This window comes from Schistocerca gregaria, chromosome 3 (assembly GCF_023897955.1).
Source record: "Schistocerca gregaria isolate iqSchGreg1 chromosome 3, iqSchGreg1.2, whole genome shotgun sequence".
NCBI lineage: Eukaryota > Metazoa > Arthropoda > Insecta > Orthoptera > Acrididae > Schistocerca > Schistocerca gregaria.
The window spans coordinates 375094004-375112086 of record NC_064922.1 but is presented as its reverse complement, the minus strand read 5'-3'; the positions used below and the strand labels follow the sequence as shown (position 1 = coordinate 375112086).

Below are 18083 nucleotides of genomic sequence, written 5' to 3'. Positions count from 1 at the left end.
CCGCACACCTACACCGCGCGGCTTAAAATACACTCCTGGAAAGTGAAATAAGAACACCGTGAATTCATTGTCCCAGGAAGGGGAAACTTTATTGACACATTCCTGGGGTCAGATACATCACATGATCACACTGACAGAACCACAGGCACATAGACACAGCAAACAGAGCATGCACAATGTCGGCACTAGTACAGTGTATATCCACCTTTCGCAGCAATGCAGGCTGCTATTCTCCCATGGAGACGATCGTAGAGATGCTGGATGTAGTCCTGTGGAACGGCTTGCCATGCCATTTCCACCTGGCGCCTCAGTTGGACCAGAGTTCGTGCTGGACGTGCAGACCGCGTGAGACGACGCTTCATCCAGTCCCTAACATGGTCAATGGGGGACAGATCCGGAGATCTTGCTGGCCAGGGTAGTTGACTTACACCTTCTAGAGCACGTTGGGTGGCACGGGATACATGCGGAAGTGCATTGTCCTGTTGGAACAGCAAGTTCCCTTGTCGGTCTAGGAATGGTAGAACGATGGGTTCGATGACGGTTTGGATGTACTGTGCACTATTCAGTGTCCCCTCGACGATCACCAGAGGTGTACGGCCAGTGTAGGAGATCGCTCCCCACACCATGATGCCGGGTGTTGGCCCTGTGTGCCTCGGTCGTATGCAGTCCTGATTGTGGCGCTCACCTGCACGGCGCCAAACACGCATACGACCATCATTGGCACCAAGGCAGAAGCGACTCTCATCGCTGAAGACCACACATCTCCATTCGTCCCTCCATTCACGGCTGTCGCAACACCACTGGAGGCGGGCTGCACGATGTTGGGGCGTGAGAGGAAGACGGCCTAACGGTGTGCGGGACCGTAGCCCAGCTTCATGGAGACGGTTGCGAATGGTCCTCGCCGATACCCCAGGAGCAACAGTGTCCCTAATTTGCTGGGAAGTGGCGGTGCGGTCCCCTACGGCACTGCGTAGGATCCGTGCGTCGCTGTGGTCCGGTCCCAGGTCGACGGGCACGTGCACCTTCCGCCGACCACTGGCGACAACATCGATGTACTGTGGAGACCTCACGCCCCACGTGTTGAGCAATTCGGCGGTACGTCCACCCGGCCTCCCGCATGCCCACTATACGCCCTCGCTCAAAGTCCGTCAACTGCACATACGGTTCACGTCCACGCTGTCGCGGCATGCTACCAGTGTTAAAGACTGCGATGGAGCTCCGTATGCCACGGCAAACTGGCTGACACTGACAGCGGCGGTGCACAAATGCTGCGCAGCCAACACCGCGGTTCCTGGTGTGTCCGCTGTGCCTTCGCGTGATCATTGCTTGTACAGCCCTCTCGCAGTGTCCGGAGCAAGTATGGTGGGTCTGACACACCGGTGTCAATGTGTTCTTTTTTCCATTTCCAGGAGTGTATATCTATTTCTCATCACCTTTCACTATTCGATGGACAAACAACATTCTTTTGTATCTGGCCAGCAGCATTTCACAAGTGGTCTTCCGATTTGCTTGCTGTCTTTCATTCAGTTCGCGCGGAAGCCATTTTTCCACTTTCTGCTCCTTTCCTACAACTTTCAACCGAAGTGAAACGGCTTTCTGCGTCACATTCAACTATTCCTCGAGTTCATGTTGAATTTGAGTATCACCTTCATCCAATAAAGCCTGGTCTTTGAAGTTTCTCGGTGGTTTCCCGCGCTCATTGTTTTTCTTTTCAAAATCACCACTTTTGAATTTTTTGAACCGCTCAAAACACTGTGTTTTCCAAAGAGCATGTTCGCCGAAAGCTTCGACGAGCTTTCGATGCGATTCTGCAGCAGTTTTCTGCAAATAATAACAGAAAACCAATGCTGCCCGCAAATCGTTGTTCGTAAGCACAAAAGTCGACATGTTTACGGGTTTGAAACAAATACCTATCTATGTAACTTAGGTTACTGCGTGTTGAGATTCGTCGTCAGCCGCTACAGGAAGCTTATGGCGCAGCAGATGCGGTCTCACGGTCCCTACATTGACGGCTAGCACCATCTATAGTAATTGCCGGTTTCATTCTTCTGCACCTGGTACACGCTACTGGTCATTAATTTCAGTAAACCAAATAACTGACATCTAATTCCCCGTACACAGTATATAGTATCATGCCTTAGCTCAGCATTGGTAAAAACTTCGTGTTTTAGTGTTTGTTTTCATCTACATTGAATATTATACAGAAGAGTGTTGTGTACATACAAAATACTTACTGGAAATGGTAGGTTTTTTTTACCTGTGTGACGAATGAATGCACTTTCCATACTACCCTTTTCTTCCCTGTACTGTTTTGATGTCCGTAGTGTATATCATGCAGTTGTGCTATACACACTATTTCGTTACTACAGTTCTTTAGTGACAGCTGACTGAGTGCGCATCGTTATAATGGTTCCATAGACAAACTTACTATAGCTGAAACACTCAGACTAGCTGGCTCATCTATGACCCAAATTACAAAACAATGTGCAGTGTATGTAGGGAGAACTCAATACACCCTTCACAACAAGGACCTAGCAAGACCAGGTAGACCGCTCAAAACATTTTACATTCCATTGTGGCTGGGTGCTATTATTTCATAATAAAAATATTCTTGATTGTGGAGTTATATAATATCAGTGACACGTTTCACCTTTTGGGGCAACATCACATTGTGTAAAGATATAAAAGTGGACCTTGAGCGCATCGGCTGATTCCCCCATTGCAGTACAATATAGGGCCACACGCACAAAATAAACTAGGCATGTGCTGTATACGGCTCATTTCGCGTTTATTTTGTAATCGTGGTGCTATTTTGTATTGCTATGGTGGAGTCAGCTGGTGTGATCGAGGTCCACTTGCATTTTATATGTTTTTATGACGGATGGATTACATGTCCAGTTTCTAGTGCGTCCGTCTTACGTTACATATGGCTTTATGATGGATGGGTTACGTACAAATCCAGCTGCTTTCTTGAATCCGGTGACAGCCTAAAAGGAAGAAAGCCGTCATTGATATTAAATAACCTCGCAACCAAGAATGTTTTTATTCTGAACTAAAAGTGATGACAAATTCATAAGACCGGCTAGCAACAGAATTTTTCAGAGTATGCGCGACTCCCTAAGACATCGTACAAAAACACGCCCTATTATCAGTAGACATATTCAGTACTTTCTTTAGCTATGTTTCGCTAATGAAGGTCGTACGTAATAACAAACAGATCATACGAGGGTTGTCTAGAACACTACAGTGAAAACCCGATGAACCCTGCACAGATGTGTTGGGTAGTGTCTCTAGTATGATCGTCGATCGCTTCAAGATGCTCTATTTAGTTTGAGCGCACTGTGAGCGAGTAAAGGTGACTTCGACAACGATGTCTCCCGCCAAGTTAGAGGGCCCACTGAGAGGCTTCGCCTTAATGAATGCAGCCCATTTAACAAAACTGTCACGCACTCCCCTCTTCATAGCAATACTCTCCCGCACTCTGCAGGGGTAGTGAAGAAGCTCTGCAGCCTTTTCGATGGGAAGTGTTCGATCACCCACAACACAGCCCTAACTGGCTCGTCCTGTGCATCACCTCTGTTCATATGAAACGCTGGATACGAAGACAACACTTGGGCGCAGACTACGCTCTATAGACCAACGTAGGGAATTTCCGGAAAGCACAGGTGGCTGCCTTCCATGGCGATGGTCTTGGAAATTTGGTATAACTCTCCGACAAGTGCCTAAATCGGAGCGGCGACTATGTAGAGAATTATCTGGGAAGTGTAGCTAACTCTTGCAAATAAAATGTTTCTGATTTTCACTGTAGTTTCCATTTATCGACGGATCGGAACTTACTTTCCGAACAGCCCTCGTATTACACTACTGGCCATTAAAATTGCTATACCAAGAAGAAATACAGATGATAAACGGGTATTCATTGGACAAATACATTATACTAGAAATGACATGTGACTACATTTTCAAGCAATTTGGGTGCATAGATCCTGAGAAATCAGTACCCAGAAAAACCACCTCTGGGCGTAATAACGGCCTTGATGCGCCTGGGCATTGAGTCAAACAGAGCTTGGATGGCGTGTACAGGTACAGCTGCCCATCCAGCTTCAACACGATACCACAGTTCAAGAAGCGTAGTGACTGGCGTATTGTGACTATCCAGTTGCTCGGCCACCATTGACCAGACTTTTCAATTGGTGAGAGATCTGGAGAATGTGCTGGCCAGGGCAGCGGTCGAACATTTTCTGTATCCAGAAAGGTCCGTACAGGACCTGTAACATGCGGTCGTGCATTATCCTGCTGAAATGTAGGGTTTCGCAAGGATCGAATGAAGGGTAGAACCACGGGTCGTAACACATCTGATAAATATGTCCAGTGTTCAAAGTGCCGTCAATGCGAATAAGAGGTAACCGAGACGTGTAACCAATGGCACCCCATACCATCTCGCCGGGTGATACGCCAGTATGGCGATGACGAATACCCGTTTCCAACGTGCGTTCACCGCGATGTCGCCAAACACAGATGCGACTATCATGATGCTGTAAACAGAAACTGGATTCATCTGAAGAAATGACGTTTTGCCATTCGTGCACCAGGTTCGTCGTTGAGTACACCATCGCAGGCGCTCCTGTCTGTGATGCAGCGTCAAAGGTAACCGCAGTCATGGTCTCTGACCTGATAGTCCATGCTGCTGCAAACGTCTTCGAACTGTCCGTGCACATGGTTTTTGTCTTGCAAACGCCCCCATCTGTTGACTCAGGGATCGAGACGTGGCTGCACCGTCCGTTACAGCCATACATTTAAGACGCCTGTCATCTCGACTGCTAGTGGTAGGAGGCCGTTCCGTATTACCCTCCTGAATCCACCGATTCCATATTCTGCTAACAGTCATTGGATCTCGACCAATTCGAGCAGCAATGTCGCGATACGATAAACCGCAATCGCGATAGGCTACAATCCGACCTTTATCAAAGTCGGAAACGTGATGGTACACATTTCTCCTCCTAACACGAGGCATCACAACAATGTTTCACCAGGCAAGGCCGGTCAACTGCTGCTTGTGTATCAGAAATCGGTTGGATACTTTCCTCATGTCAGCACGTTGTAGGTATCGCCACCGGTGTCAACCTTGTGTGAATGCTGTGAAAAGCTAATCATTTGCATTTCACAGCATCTTCTTCCTGTCGATTAAATTTCGCGTCTGCATCACATCATCTTGGTGGTGTAGCAATTTAAATGGCCAGTAGTGTAGAAGCTCTTCAGTTTCACAGTAATAGTGTACTATGTTCTCATTCGTTTACTGCTTTCAGTAGGTTGTACGTAATAGAAAATAGAGCGTGGTAGGAGAGATATGTTTCTATTGAGTGAAGATGGATAAATGGTCATAGCTCTTAAGGTATGTATTTTAGAGTCCATGATTATTGGACATTTTTCTTTTTTTCAGTCTGTATTATCATGTTTCAAAGTGCGGAACACATTTTTAACACTTTGTACATATTGAGGTCAGAGTACTTTAAACGTAATAGCAACGATCAAATTCTGAGCAAACACAGAGGAACTTTATGCAATCTGTGGGAAGATGTGTTCTGATAATAGGATGAAATGCGAACCTGGAATTCTCGGAATGCATCTTTTATGAGTTGACTCGTACGCAGACAGTCGTTAGAGGCACGGGTGGAAGATACGAAATAGTTCAGATCCGTAGAGGCTTCCATCGTGACGGAAGGATAATAAACAACAGCCATTCCACGGGGACGAAGGCCAGCACTCAGGCTTTCGAAATTCCTTTGTGGCCGTTATTTGTGGCGGCTGTTTGTTCTACAAAGTTAGACGCACTGCGGAGAGAGCTGGCATAAAGCGCGGTTAGCGGCGTAAATGAGTTGCGAGGCGCGAGTCGGATCCCGCGCGTGTAACTGTCCCCCCGTGCGCGCGGCCAGCACCGGACTCGTTTACGACCCTGTAAGGCGGCCGGCGGCCGGCGGCGCCTGCGCGCCGCTGTTTAGTCTGCCCGCCGGCGCCGGCTGGCCACCCGGTTGCATCAGCGCCACGCGCCGCGGGCGTAACTCACGCGCCGCCTCAGGCAAAACAAGCGACGCCCCCGCGGTCACACAGTGTTGTCTGTGGTTACTTACGGCGTGGGAGGCGAACTGAGCAGGAACTGAAAAAAGTGAAGCGCTCCGCAAATAATAGAATGTCGAGTCTGCACAACATATCGATTTGGGTGAATGACCTAAGTAGTCATTACGTACAATGAAATTGCGAGGTACCCTCAGTGTTGGTACGGGTCTGGCCATCATCGTTGTGATATTCATATGATGACACACGTTTTATTATACTTTTTTGTTTTGTTTTGATTAGTGCCGATATACAAGGTGTCCATTGATAGTGACCGGGCCAAATATCTCACGAAATAAGCGTCAAACGAAAAAACTACAAAGAACGAAACTCGTCTAGCTTGAAGGGGGACCAGATGGCGCTATGGTTGGCCCGCTAGATGGTGCTGCCACAGATCAAACGAATATCAACTGCGTTTTTAAAAATAGGAACCCCCATTTTTATTACATATTCGCGTAGTACGTAAAGAAATATGAGTGTTTTAGTTGGACCACTCTTTTCGTTTTGTGATGGGTGGCGCTGTAATAGTCACATCACGTAACGTTCCGCCAGTGCGGACGGTATTTGCTTCGTGATACATTACCAGTGTTAAAATGGACCGTTTACCAATTGCGGAAAAGGCCGATATCGTTTGATGTATGGCTATTGAGATCAAAATGCCCAACGGGCGTGTGCTATGTATGCTGCTCGGTATCCTGGAAAATATCATCCAAGTGTCCGGATCGTTCGCTGGATAGTTACGTTATTTACGGAAAAATTAAGTGTTCAGCCACATGTGAAATGTCAACCACGACCTGCAACAAATGATGATGCCCAAGTAGGTGTTTTAGCTGCTGTCGCGGTTAATCCCCGCATCAGTAGCAGGCAAATTGCACGAGAATCGGGAATCTCAAAAACGTCGATGTTGAGAATGCTACGTCAACATCGATTGAACCCGCACGATATTTCTAAGCACCAGGAATTGCATGGCGACGACTCTGAACGTCGTGTACAGTTCTGCCAGTGAGCGCAAGAGAAATTACGGAACGATAACAGATTTTTTGCACGCGTTCTATTTAGCGACGAAGCGTCATTCCCGAACAGTGGTAACGTAAACCGGCATAATATGCACTATTGGGCAACGGAAAATCTACGATGGCTGCGACAAGTGGAACATCAGCGACCTTGGGGGGTTAATGTACAGAACAGCATTATGGGAGGAAGGATAATTGGCCCCATTTTATCGATGGCAATCTAAATGATACAATGTATGCTTATTTCCTACGTAATGTTCTACCGATGTTACTACAAGATGTTTCAGTGCACGACAGAATGGCGATGTACCTCCAATATGATGGACGTTCGGCATAAAGCTCGCGTGTGGTTGAAGCACAATTGAATAACATTTTTTATGACAAGTTCACCGGAGCTGACGTCCCCGGATTTCCTTCTGTGGGGAAAGTTGAAGGATATTTGCTACTGTGGTCCACCGACAACGCCCGACAACATGCGTTAGCGCATTATCATTACATGTGCGAACATTACGAAAGGCCAACTACTCGCTGTTTCAGGAATGTCGTTACACGTATGGCCAAATGCATTGAGGTTGACTTACATCATTTTCAGCATTTATTGCATAAATGTGGTATTTAAGGGTAATCACGCTGTAACAGCATGCGTTCTCAGAAATGATAAGTTCACAACGGTACATTAGAACAGCCGAAATAAAATGTTCAAACGTACCTACGTTCTGTATTTTAATTTAAAAAACCTACCTGTTACCAACTGTTCGTCTAAAATTGTGAGCCATATGTTATTGACTATTACAGCGCCATCTATTACAAAGTAAAAAAGTGGTCAAACTAAAACATTCATATTTCTTTACGTACTACACGAATATGTAATAAAAATGGGGGTTCCTGTTTAAAAAAAACGCAGTTGATATCCATTTGACCTATGGCAGCACCATTAGCGGGCCAACCATAGCGCCATCTGGTTTCCCACTTCAAGCTAGACAAGTTTCGTTCTTTGTACTTTTTTCGTTTGACGCTTATTTCGTGAGATATTTGGCCCGGTCACGATCCATGGACCACCCTGTATATTTATGGTTGTTTTGATCTTCAGTTTGAAGACTGGTGTTATGCACATCTCCACACTAGTCTATAATGTGCAAATAAATAGTGCTAATAAATAGTGAGTGCTGCAAAAAGAAGTAGTTGTTACGTGGATTCTGTTCCGTATGTTAATGTACTTCGTTTCCTGGAGTTTAAGGACTTTTTTTTTCACTCACTGTACCGCCTTCTGTTGGAGAAGCAAGTCGGATGTAGAAACTTGTTCAGAGTTGTCCACTGCGAAGGCCATCGACGTCAGCTTTTAAAAAAGAGAATTAAGAGTGACAGAATATTATGTTCGCATTGATTCATTGCCAAGCAGCGTGTTTAAGCACAATTTGTTCTCGTTTTATGCCTGTCAACACTTCTATTTCGGATGAGTAGGCATACGGCATTCACTGCTGTCAGTCTTACGTTAGGAGTCAAAGAGTACAAATTTATTACTTGGTAAAACTAAAGACGAAATATTTACAGAAGACATCGCTTGCATATTCTTCATCAGTTGTGAAACAGGACAAGGCGTGATGAAATAGATTCATTCATCATTACCTGTTAGTAAAGCCAATTTTTATCTGACAGAAATGTGACAGAAGATTTACTGAAGAATTTTCTTTGGTGAAATACGTTGAATATATGTAACCCTTTTTGAAAATTAAACCATTAATTCAGATGGACACCAATGAATTTTTCGATTACGTTACACGTAGGGAAACAGAAAAATTAAATCACTTGCATCACCTATCTCTGAAGCAGACTTTCAAAGCGTCGCTTGCCACGCGGTAGACCGAACCCTGGAGTGTGTTGTAACACAACTGTAAGGGTCCTAGTTCTACTCGAAGAATGCTGAAGCTGCTTTCTCGTATCAGACCAGATGCGGCTCTGAATTTTATCACACTAGTATTTCGTGCATTAACTTACAAAAACATCCTCAGTACTTAAAAATATGAAACACCACTCAGACTTCAACCGAAAGTGTACATTGGACAGCGTAAGCCGGGAGATCAATATATACCCCAACAACCTCCACTTTGCCGATTAAATGATTCTCTTCACAAGTATACTATCTAAAATTTTGAAGGAACATCGTATTTTAACGTCTTATTTAAAAGTTACCATTCAAAATTTGCTTCAAAGAATAGTTGTTAGATTACACAGAAATGATGCAAATAGTCCTTCCTCACTGTCGGCGTCAAATGCAGGAAGTGGTCATTTGTGAGTGGTTAAGTGATTTGCTTGTGTATTTATTTAATTCTGTTTGACCCTTTACGGTGACAAGTGACTTGTTCAATACGTCTTTGTTTCTTCTTTCCAATACCTTTTCATTTTCCCGGACCTCGTGATTCCCCCTGCTTCCGTGACCTTAATTTTGATCCTATTACGCCCACCTATAATTTTCCACTGTTTTCCAATAGCCGGAGATGTTTTGCTTTACTGTGCAAGGATTTTTTTATTCCAATCGTTTTCCAATCATCCTCTGACTTATTTCACGTATTTGATACCATTCAAACATACTGCTTTACGTATCTTGGTCGATGCATTGTCACCCATCTTCTTGATGCGTCCAGAAAATGCCAGTATTCTCGTCCGTGCCGCATATGGTGCCAATGTTATGCCCTCCTGCGGCTATATCGTGAGTATAGAAAAGACATCTGACCGGTCTGTAGTGAATACGGCAGCAATCGCTAGTTTACCGACTTTGAACTAGAGATGAAAATCGATGCAAGTCGCATGTATCATAGCATATTGGAGATAACACCAAAGTTCTAGTTTCCGACATCAAAAGTGTCTAACGTGGATCTTCAATATCGCAAAGGTACTTTTTCCTCGCGAATACACCGTCACACCAGATGGCCCCGTTCGGAAAGTGGGCCGTCAGGAACCCATTTGTGCCAGGACTGTACGGAGACAAATACTCCGCACTGTTTTCAGCATCAGACGACCGAATGGTGTCGTAGCGCCTTCCCACGACCTCGGGCACTGTGTAGTTTCTGTAGTATTTGGGACCTGTCTATTATGCCGACGAAGAATAGGCCACAAGATCCAGAATTTGATAGGTTCCACTAGCGATTCAGCAAAAGCCCTGAACACGGCAGTGTCTACGAGATATACTGTCAAGTCCCATTACCGTGACCCACCGTCCAAAGAGTAAATAACGACTTTTTGTGATGCGGGCCGCTGAAAGACGTCCAAGTAGAGAATCAGGGAGGTTCTGGAAGGTACCAATGATGGCTGTAGTGCAATGGCCAGCTGCGCTAGGTTTCTTGGTTGAGGATCCATGATGCGAACAACCCGATTGAGGTCGCCCCACAGATTCTGTGTGTGTGTGTGAGTGTGTGCGTGTGTGTGTGTGTGTGTAATCTTATGGGACTTAACTGCTAAGGTCATCAGTCCGTAAGCTTACACACTACTTAACCTAAATTATTCTAAGGACCAACGAACACACACCCATGCCCGAGGGAGGACTCGAACCTCCGCCGGGACCAGCCGCACAGTCTATGACTGCACCGCCCTAGACCGCTCGGCTAATCCTGCGCAGCCCCACAGATTCTCTGTTGGGTTTAAATATGGGGAGTTTGGTCGTCAGGGCAGTAAAGTAAACTCATCCTGGTGCTCTTCGGACCACGCACGTACACTGCGAACTGTGTGACACGTTGCCTTATCCTGCTGGTAGATGGACATTTTTTGGGAATTTGTGATAAGTTTCTATGGTACCAAACGGCGGAGGTCATCGGTCCGTAGGCTTACACACTACTTAACCTAACTTAAACTAACTTGCGCTATAGACAACACACACACCCATTCCCAGAGGAGGACTCTAACCTCCGACAGGGGAAACCGCGCGAACCGTCTCAAGGCGCCCTGACCGCACGGCTATCCCGCGCTGCTAGTTGGATTGTGTTGTGTTGTGTCATTCCATTGTGCCTTACAGAATGACGTGATCACTCAGGGAATGCCACTAAAACATTCTCCAGACCACAAAGCTCCCTCCTACGACCTGGAAGCTTCCGACGGTCGTTGCAGCATGTTTGCTTTCAGACGTCTGACGACGTACACACCAATGGCCGTCTGTCCGATAGAGCATAAAACGTGAATCATCTGGAGGGGCCATCTGTCGCCACTCATTCGGATGCAGTATTGGCGTGCAAATTCCAGCCTTCGTCGCCGGGGTGCACGAACCAGGCGCCTGCTGCTGAAGCCCATAAGCAGCAAATTGCTTTGGTGTCCTACAATGATGTCCGCATACGTGTTGGGCGGTACCGTGGTGAACGCAACCTGGAGGGCTGCTTAGTGGAGCGGAATAGCGGACAAACACGAAGTGTGATCCGATCTCGAATCCTACGTATTGCGGGCACTTTGAACACCAACCAGAACCAATGGAGGTTGTGGATCCTGACGTACTCCCCCTGTTTCGGGCATCTCCACAGGCCACATTTCAAGAGGACACTGCCCGGCCACATACTGCGAGTAATGTACAGGCCTTCTTCGATGAGCGACGGGTACCATTGCTTTCCTGGCCTCCACGTTCGCTAGACGTGTCGCCCATCGAACATGTCTGGGATATGGTTGGTCGGAACCTCCTGCGTCACGGTCCTCCAGTAACTGGTGTCACAGATCTGTTGCCTCGGATACAAACTGCGTGGAGGGAAATCCCTCAGGAACGTATTCGGAACTGATGATTCAATGCCACGGCGTACACGGTCCGACAGGGTCGGTGCAGAGCTGTCACACAAGGTGGAAACAGTACAGCGAGTGCCAGTATGCACCGTTGACGTCAAAGAGAGCATATAGACATGTGAGAGAGTTCGAATGGGGTAGAATGATCGGTCTCCAGGAAACAAGGTTGTCATACCGTGACATTTCGGCTCGCACAAGGCATGCTGCTACATCAGTGATGCATGTGTGGAAACTGCGAGGCCTGACTAACGACCTTAGACTTAACGTTAAGTCCCATAGTGCTTAGAGCCATTTGAACCATTTTTTGAAGCTGTGCCTAGAGGAAGGTCGTACGCAGCGACGAGCGGGAAATGGACAACGGAAGATGGCCACAGCACGGCATGACTGTCATCTTGTTTGCATGGTCATTACGCACCGTACAGTATCATCCACAGTGTTGGCTCATCTCTGGAGCACTGCAACGGGTGTGAACTTGTCTGCATTGACGGTTCGTCGACATCTGCTGCTGTTTGGACTGGTTGCACACATGCCATTACGTCGGCATCTATTGTACAGTAATCACAAGCTCCTCCGACTGCAATGGGCACGTGAACACCGTCACTGGAGTGTTGAGTGGCAACATGCAATCTTTTCAGATGAGTCCCGCTTCAACGTGTCCTACAGTGATGGTCGCATACGTGTCCACCGATACTGTGATGAGCGCAACCTGGAGGGCTGCATTGTGGAGCGGCATAGCGGACAAACAGCAGGTGTGTTGGTTTGGGGCCCCATTAGTTACAACAACCGATCTCGCTTCGTACGTATATCTGGCACTCTGAACAGCAACCGGTACCTAACGGAGGGTGTGGAGCGTAAGGTACTCCCCCTGCTTCAGGCATCTCCACAGGCCACATTCCCACAGGACAATGCCCAGCCACATACTGCGAGGAACGTACAGGCCTTCTTCGAAGAGCGACGGGTTCCATTGCTTCCCTGACCTGCACGTTCACCAGGTATGTTGCCCATCGAACACGTTTGGGATATGGTCGGTTGGCACCTGGTGCACCAGGGTCCTCCAGTAGCTGGTGTCACGGATTTGTGGGCTGGGATACAGACGGCGTGGAGGGAAATCCCTCAGGAACGTATTCAGAATCTTACTGATTCAGTGCCACGGCATATAGCAGCTCTAATTGCAGCGCATGGTGGCCACACGAAATACTGAATAGTAGGGCTCAAAGGACATGTACAGATTTGGACAGGTAATCATTTGTTGCTTGTCATGTACCTGAACTGTGGTATTACATTAAATGAATTCATGCGTTTCCTTCTTCTACATCTACATCTACATGACTACTGTGGAATTCACATTTAAGTGCTTGGCAGAGGGTTCAACGAACAACAATCATACTATCTTTCTACCATTCCACTCCCGGACAGCGCGCGGGAACAACGAACACCTAAACCTTTCTGTTCGAGCTCTGATTTCTCTTATTTTATTTTGATGATCATTCCTACCTATGTAGGTTGGGCTCAACAAAATATTTTCGCATTCGGAAGAGAAAGTTGGTGACTGAAATTTCGTAAATTGATCTCGCCGCGACGAAAAACGTCTTTGCTGTAATGACTTCCATCACAATTCGCGTATCTTATCTGCCACATTCCCTCCCCTATTACGTGATAATACAAAACGAGCTGCCCTTTTTTGCACCCTTTCGATGTCCTCCGTCAATCCCAGCTGGTAAGGGTCCCACACCGCACAGCAATATTCTAACAGAGGACGAACGAGTGTAGTGTAAGCTGTCTCTTTAGTGGACTTGTTGCATCTTCTAAGTGTCCTGCCAATGAAACGCAACCTTTGGCTCACCTTCCCCACAATATTATCTATGTGGTCTTTCCAACTGAAGTTGTTCGTAATTTTAACACCAGGTTGAATTGACAGCCTTGAGAATTGTACTATTTATCGAGTAATCGAATTCCAACGGACTTCTTTTGGAACTCATGTGCATCACCTCACACATTTCGTTATTTAGCGTCAACTGCCATCTGCCACACCTTACAGCAATCTTTTCTAAATCGCTTTGCAACTGATACTGGTCTTCGGATGACCTTACTAGACGGTAAATTACAGCATCATCTGCGAACAACCTAAGAGAACTGCTCAGATTGTCACCCAGGTCATTTGTGTAGATCAGGAACAGCAGAGGTCCCAGGACGCTTCCCTGGGGAAAACCTGATATCACTTCAATTTTACTCGACGGTTTGCCGTGTATTACTACGAACTGCGACCTTTTTAGCAGGAAATCCAGTCGCGCAACTGAGACGATACCCTATAGGCCCGCAGCTTGATTAGAAGTCGCTCGTGAGGAACGGTGTCAAAATTGCAATTTCCACAAACGGTAGTGTATTTCGTGTATGGGGCCAAAATACTGTCTCCTCGTAAGCATGTCACCGGTTGCTTTATTTCTTTGTATTTGCAGGATGTACGGTTAGTTTTTGTTGCCGGTTACTGACCTCGTGCTCGGTGTGCGTGCAGATGGAGCTGCTGTGGACGTGGTGCCTGTGGCTGGTGCTGGCGGCGGCGGCGGCGGATGCGCACCTGCACGCCCACGCACGGGTGCACCCGCACGACCGGCGGCTGGAGGCGGAGGCCTACGGCTACGACCACAACCGGACGGCCGGCGCCGGCGCGGGGGCGGCGGCGGCTGCGGGCCGCGTGTCGCGGCGCGGCCTGTCGCCGGAGGACGCGGGCCTGAAGCCGTCGCCGCCGGGAGACGAGTACCCGCTGCCCGAGGAGCCGCGGGACGCCAGCCTGGACCCCAGGCCGCAGGACCTCAACGAGACGGCGCTGCGGGCGCGCCTCGGCGTGCACTTCGACCCCTCCTGCATGAGCATCACGCCCGTCGTGAGTACCGCACAGCCACTAGGACCCCAGCTCCACCTGATGCCCCACTCCCAACCTCTCCCTGCCTTAAGCGCTCACTAGCTACAATGGGACAGTCCCAGGACACGACGAAATTTTCTCTTACGGACTAGTCGTATTAGGGGGAACCAACATTGGGGCAGACTGGTTTACCTTTGCGGATGACTTGACGACTCTACAGGGTCTGACAAAAAAGTGAAGCACCCTAAGATATGGTTGGATATCTGTGTTACTTCATATTCACACACGCCCTCAGGAGGTATGTACACTACTGGCCATTAAAATAGCTACACCAAGAAGAAATGCACATGATAAACGGGTATTCATTGGACAAATACATTATAGTAGAACTGACATGTGATTACATTTTCATGCATTTTTGGTGCATAGTTCCTGAAAATCAGTGCCCAGAACAACCAGCTCTGGCCGTAATAACGGCCTTGATACGCCTGGGCATTGAGTCAAACAGAGCTTGGATGGCGTATACAGGAACAGCGGCCCATGAAACTTCAACACGATACCACAGTTCATGAAAAGTTATGACTGGTGTATTGTCGCTATCCAGTTGCTCGGACACCATTGACCATACGTTTTCAGTTGCTGAAAGATCTGGAGAACTTGCTGACCATAGCAGCTGTCGAACGTTTTCTCTATCCAGAAAGATCCGTACAGGACATGCAACATGCCGTTGTGTATTATCCTGCTGAAATGTAGGGTTTCGCAGGGATCGAATGAAGGGTAGAGGCACGGGTCCCAACACATCTGAAATGTAACGTCCACTGTTTAAAGTGCCGTCAGTGCGAACAAAAGACGTGTAACCAATGGCACCCCATAGCATCACGCCGAGCGATACTCCAGTACGGCGATGACAAATACATGCTTCCAATGTGCGTTCACCGCGATGTCGCCAAACACGGATGCGACCATCATCATGCTGTAAACATAACCTGGATACATCCGAAAAAAAGACGTTTTGCCATTCGTGCACCCACGTTCGTCGTTGAGTACACCATCGCAGGCGCTCCTGTCCGTGATGCAGCGTCAAGGGTAACCGCAGCCACGGTCTCCGAGCTGATACTCCGTGCTGCTGCAAACGTCGTCGAACTGTCCGTGCTGATGGTTGTTGTCTTGCATACGTCCCAAACTGTTGACTCAGGGATCGAGACGTGGCTGCACGATCCGTTGCAGCCATGCGGATAAGATGCCTGTCATCTCGACTGCTAGTGATACGAGGCCGTTGGGATCCAGCACGGCATTCCGTATTACCCTCTTGAACCCACCAATGCCATATTCTGCTGACAGTCATTGGATCTCGACCAACGCGAGCAGCAATGTCGCGATACGATAAACCGCAATTGCGATAGGCTACAATCCGACCTTTCTCAAAGTCGAAAACGTTATGGTACGCATTTCTCCTCTTTACACGAGGCATGACAACAACGTTTCACCAGGCAACGCCGGTCAACTGCTCTTTGTGTATGAGAAATCGGTTGGAAACTTTCCTCGTGTCAGCACGTTGTAGGTTTCGTCACCGGCGCCAACCTTGTGTGAATGCTCTGAAAAGCTAATCATTTGCATATCACAGCATCATCTTCCTGTTGGTCTTTAGCACGTCGCATCTGTAGCACGTCATCTTCGTGGTGTAGCAATTGCAATGGATAGTAGTGTAAATACTTTAAAGTCACAATTCGCTGTCACAGCTAGAACCGGCGACAGATGGGATTAGTGCTGTTCGTCTTCAGTTTCGGTACTGGACCCGATGGGATATATACAAAGAGCGTGAACAGCGTTGATTTTGAGTGGCCGGTGTGAAGTACACAGTGATGCCACGTACTCGTGTTAGACAGCGTTATCAGCACCTGACAGAGTTTGAAAGGGGACTCAGTGTGGATTTCAATTTAGACGACTGGTCGAATTGTTCAGTATCGAGATTCGTGAGGCATTCAGAAGTGACACTGACCCATTGTTGGTCTACATGGCAAAGTGACGGCTGTTATACGTGTCTTCAGAGTTCAAGTCGACCACGTCTGACCACCCCAAGGAAGGTTCCCTGTATTGTGCACCTCTTTGCATCCTCATCTGGTGCCAGAGAACAAGTAATGGACTCTCTCCAACAATCTATACCTGTACCAGACCAGGGAATCACGATCCTATGCATCGACTATAGTTAGTCACAGCCTTGAAGAGTGCATTTGCAGCAGTGCCGTGGCGCGGAAGCATGGACGGCTGATGAATAGCATCACAGTGTGTTGGACCAACATTTGGAAATATGGGGGTGACGTATGGGCACGTTCCATTTTCCCATGTATTGGAGAGGCACAGCCGTTTTACTGCTGACGTCATGCCTTGGGTAGCTTTCAGGTCACGGCTGGTAGTGTTTTAGGGAATTCTAGCAGCTCAGCGGTACATGTCGGTCATCCTGTGTCTTCATGTGTTACTGCTCAAGCTATAGTCTCATCACGCCATTTTTCAGCAAGAAAATGCTACTCTACACTTGGCACACGTCTCTACACACGGTCTGATTGATGGTGGCCAGCAAAAACCCCAAATCGGTCACTGATGCAAGATAGAACCGACTCATGTCAAATCCGTCTCCGTGCCCGTACCCAGGATATGATGGGCCAGATAGAAAAGTTATTCGCCAGCTTGCCTGAGGACAAGATACAGTGGCTTTGTGACACCTTTCTCAACCGATTCAGTGCATACTTCCAGGTCAGAGGGGGTGATACGTCATACTGATAGGTGGACTCGTAACAGCCAAGTTATTTGTAAATTAGATTCATTTTTGTAATCGCAAAACACCATCAGATACCATCGCAATCTATGAAGTTTCATTTCCTTTCCTCATTCCCTTTGTGTGCTTCACTTCTGTTTGTCAAGAAGAGTGTGACAGAAGATTCAGATAGCGCAAAAATTAATAGAAATCCGCAAAGAAACTGCAGAAACAGTAGGCCTTCAAATATTAGCGGGAAAAGCAAAATGCATGTGTAGCAATAACCTGGCGTCACAAATTCTAAAACATATACACAGAAACGTCGAGACACTTTCTGAGTTATAATATTTATGTGAAACTGTGTAGGAACCTGGCCTATAAAAGATTGCTTACGAAGTTCACTGTCACAAAATCAAAACGATCTTGAGACTCAAAAAGACATCTACAACAGAGAATGTATCTCAAAATACACAAAACTGATATACTACTACACTGTCACCAAACCATAGCGTCTTTTGGGGGCTGAAACACTCGTTTTAAATAGAAAGAGGGACACAGAAGAAATCAAGGAAAGAGAGCGAAAATTTTGGGTCTA

General features: G+C 47.2%; 1 protein-coding gene across 1 annotated transcript in view; it reads left to right on the top strand.

Moving 5' to 3' along the window:
* Positions 1 to 18083, top strand: part of LOC126355185 (noggin-3-like) — a 555371-nt gene that overhangs the window by 525475 nt on the left and 11813 nt on the right. The window contains exon 2 of the mRNA XM_050005406.1: positions 14389 to 14757. Coding sequence (XP_049861363.1) covers positions 14389 to 14757 — 369 coding nt within the window. The remainder of the gene's footprint in view (positions 1 to 14388; positions 14758 to 18083) is intronic.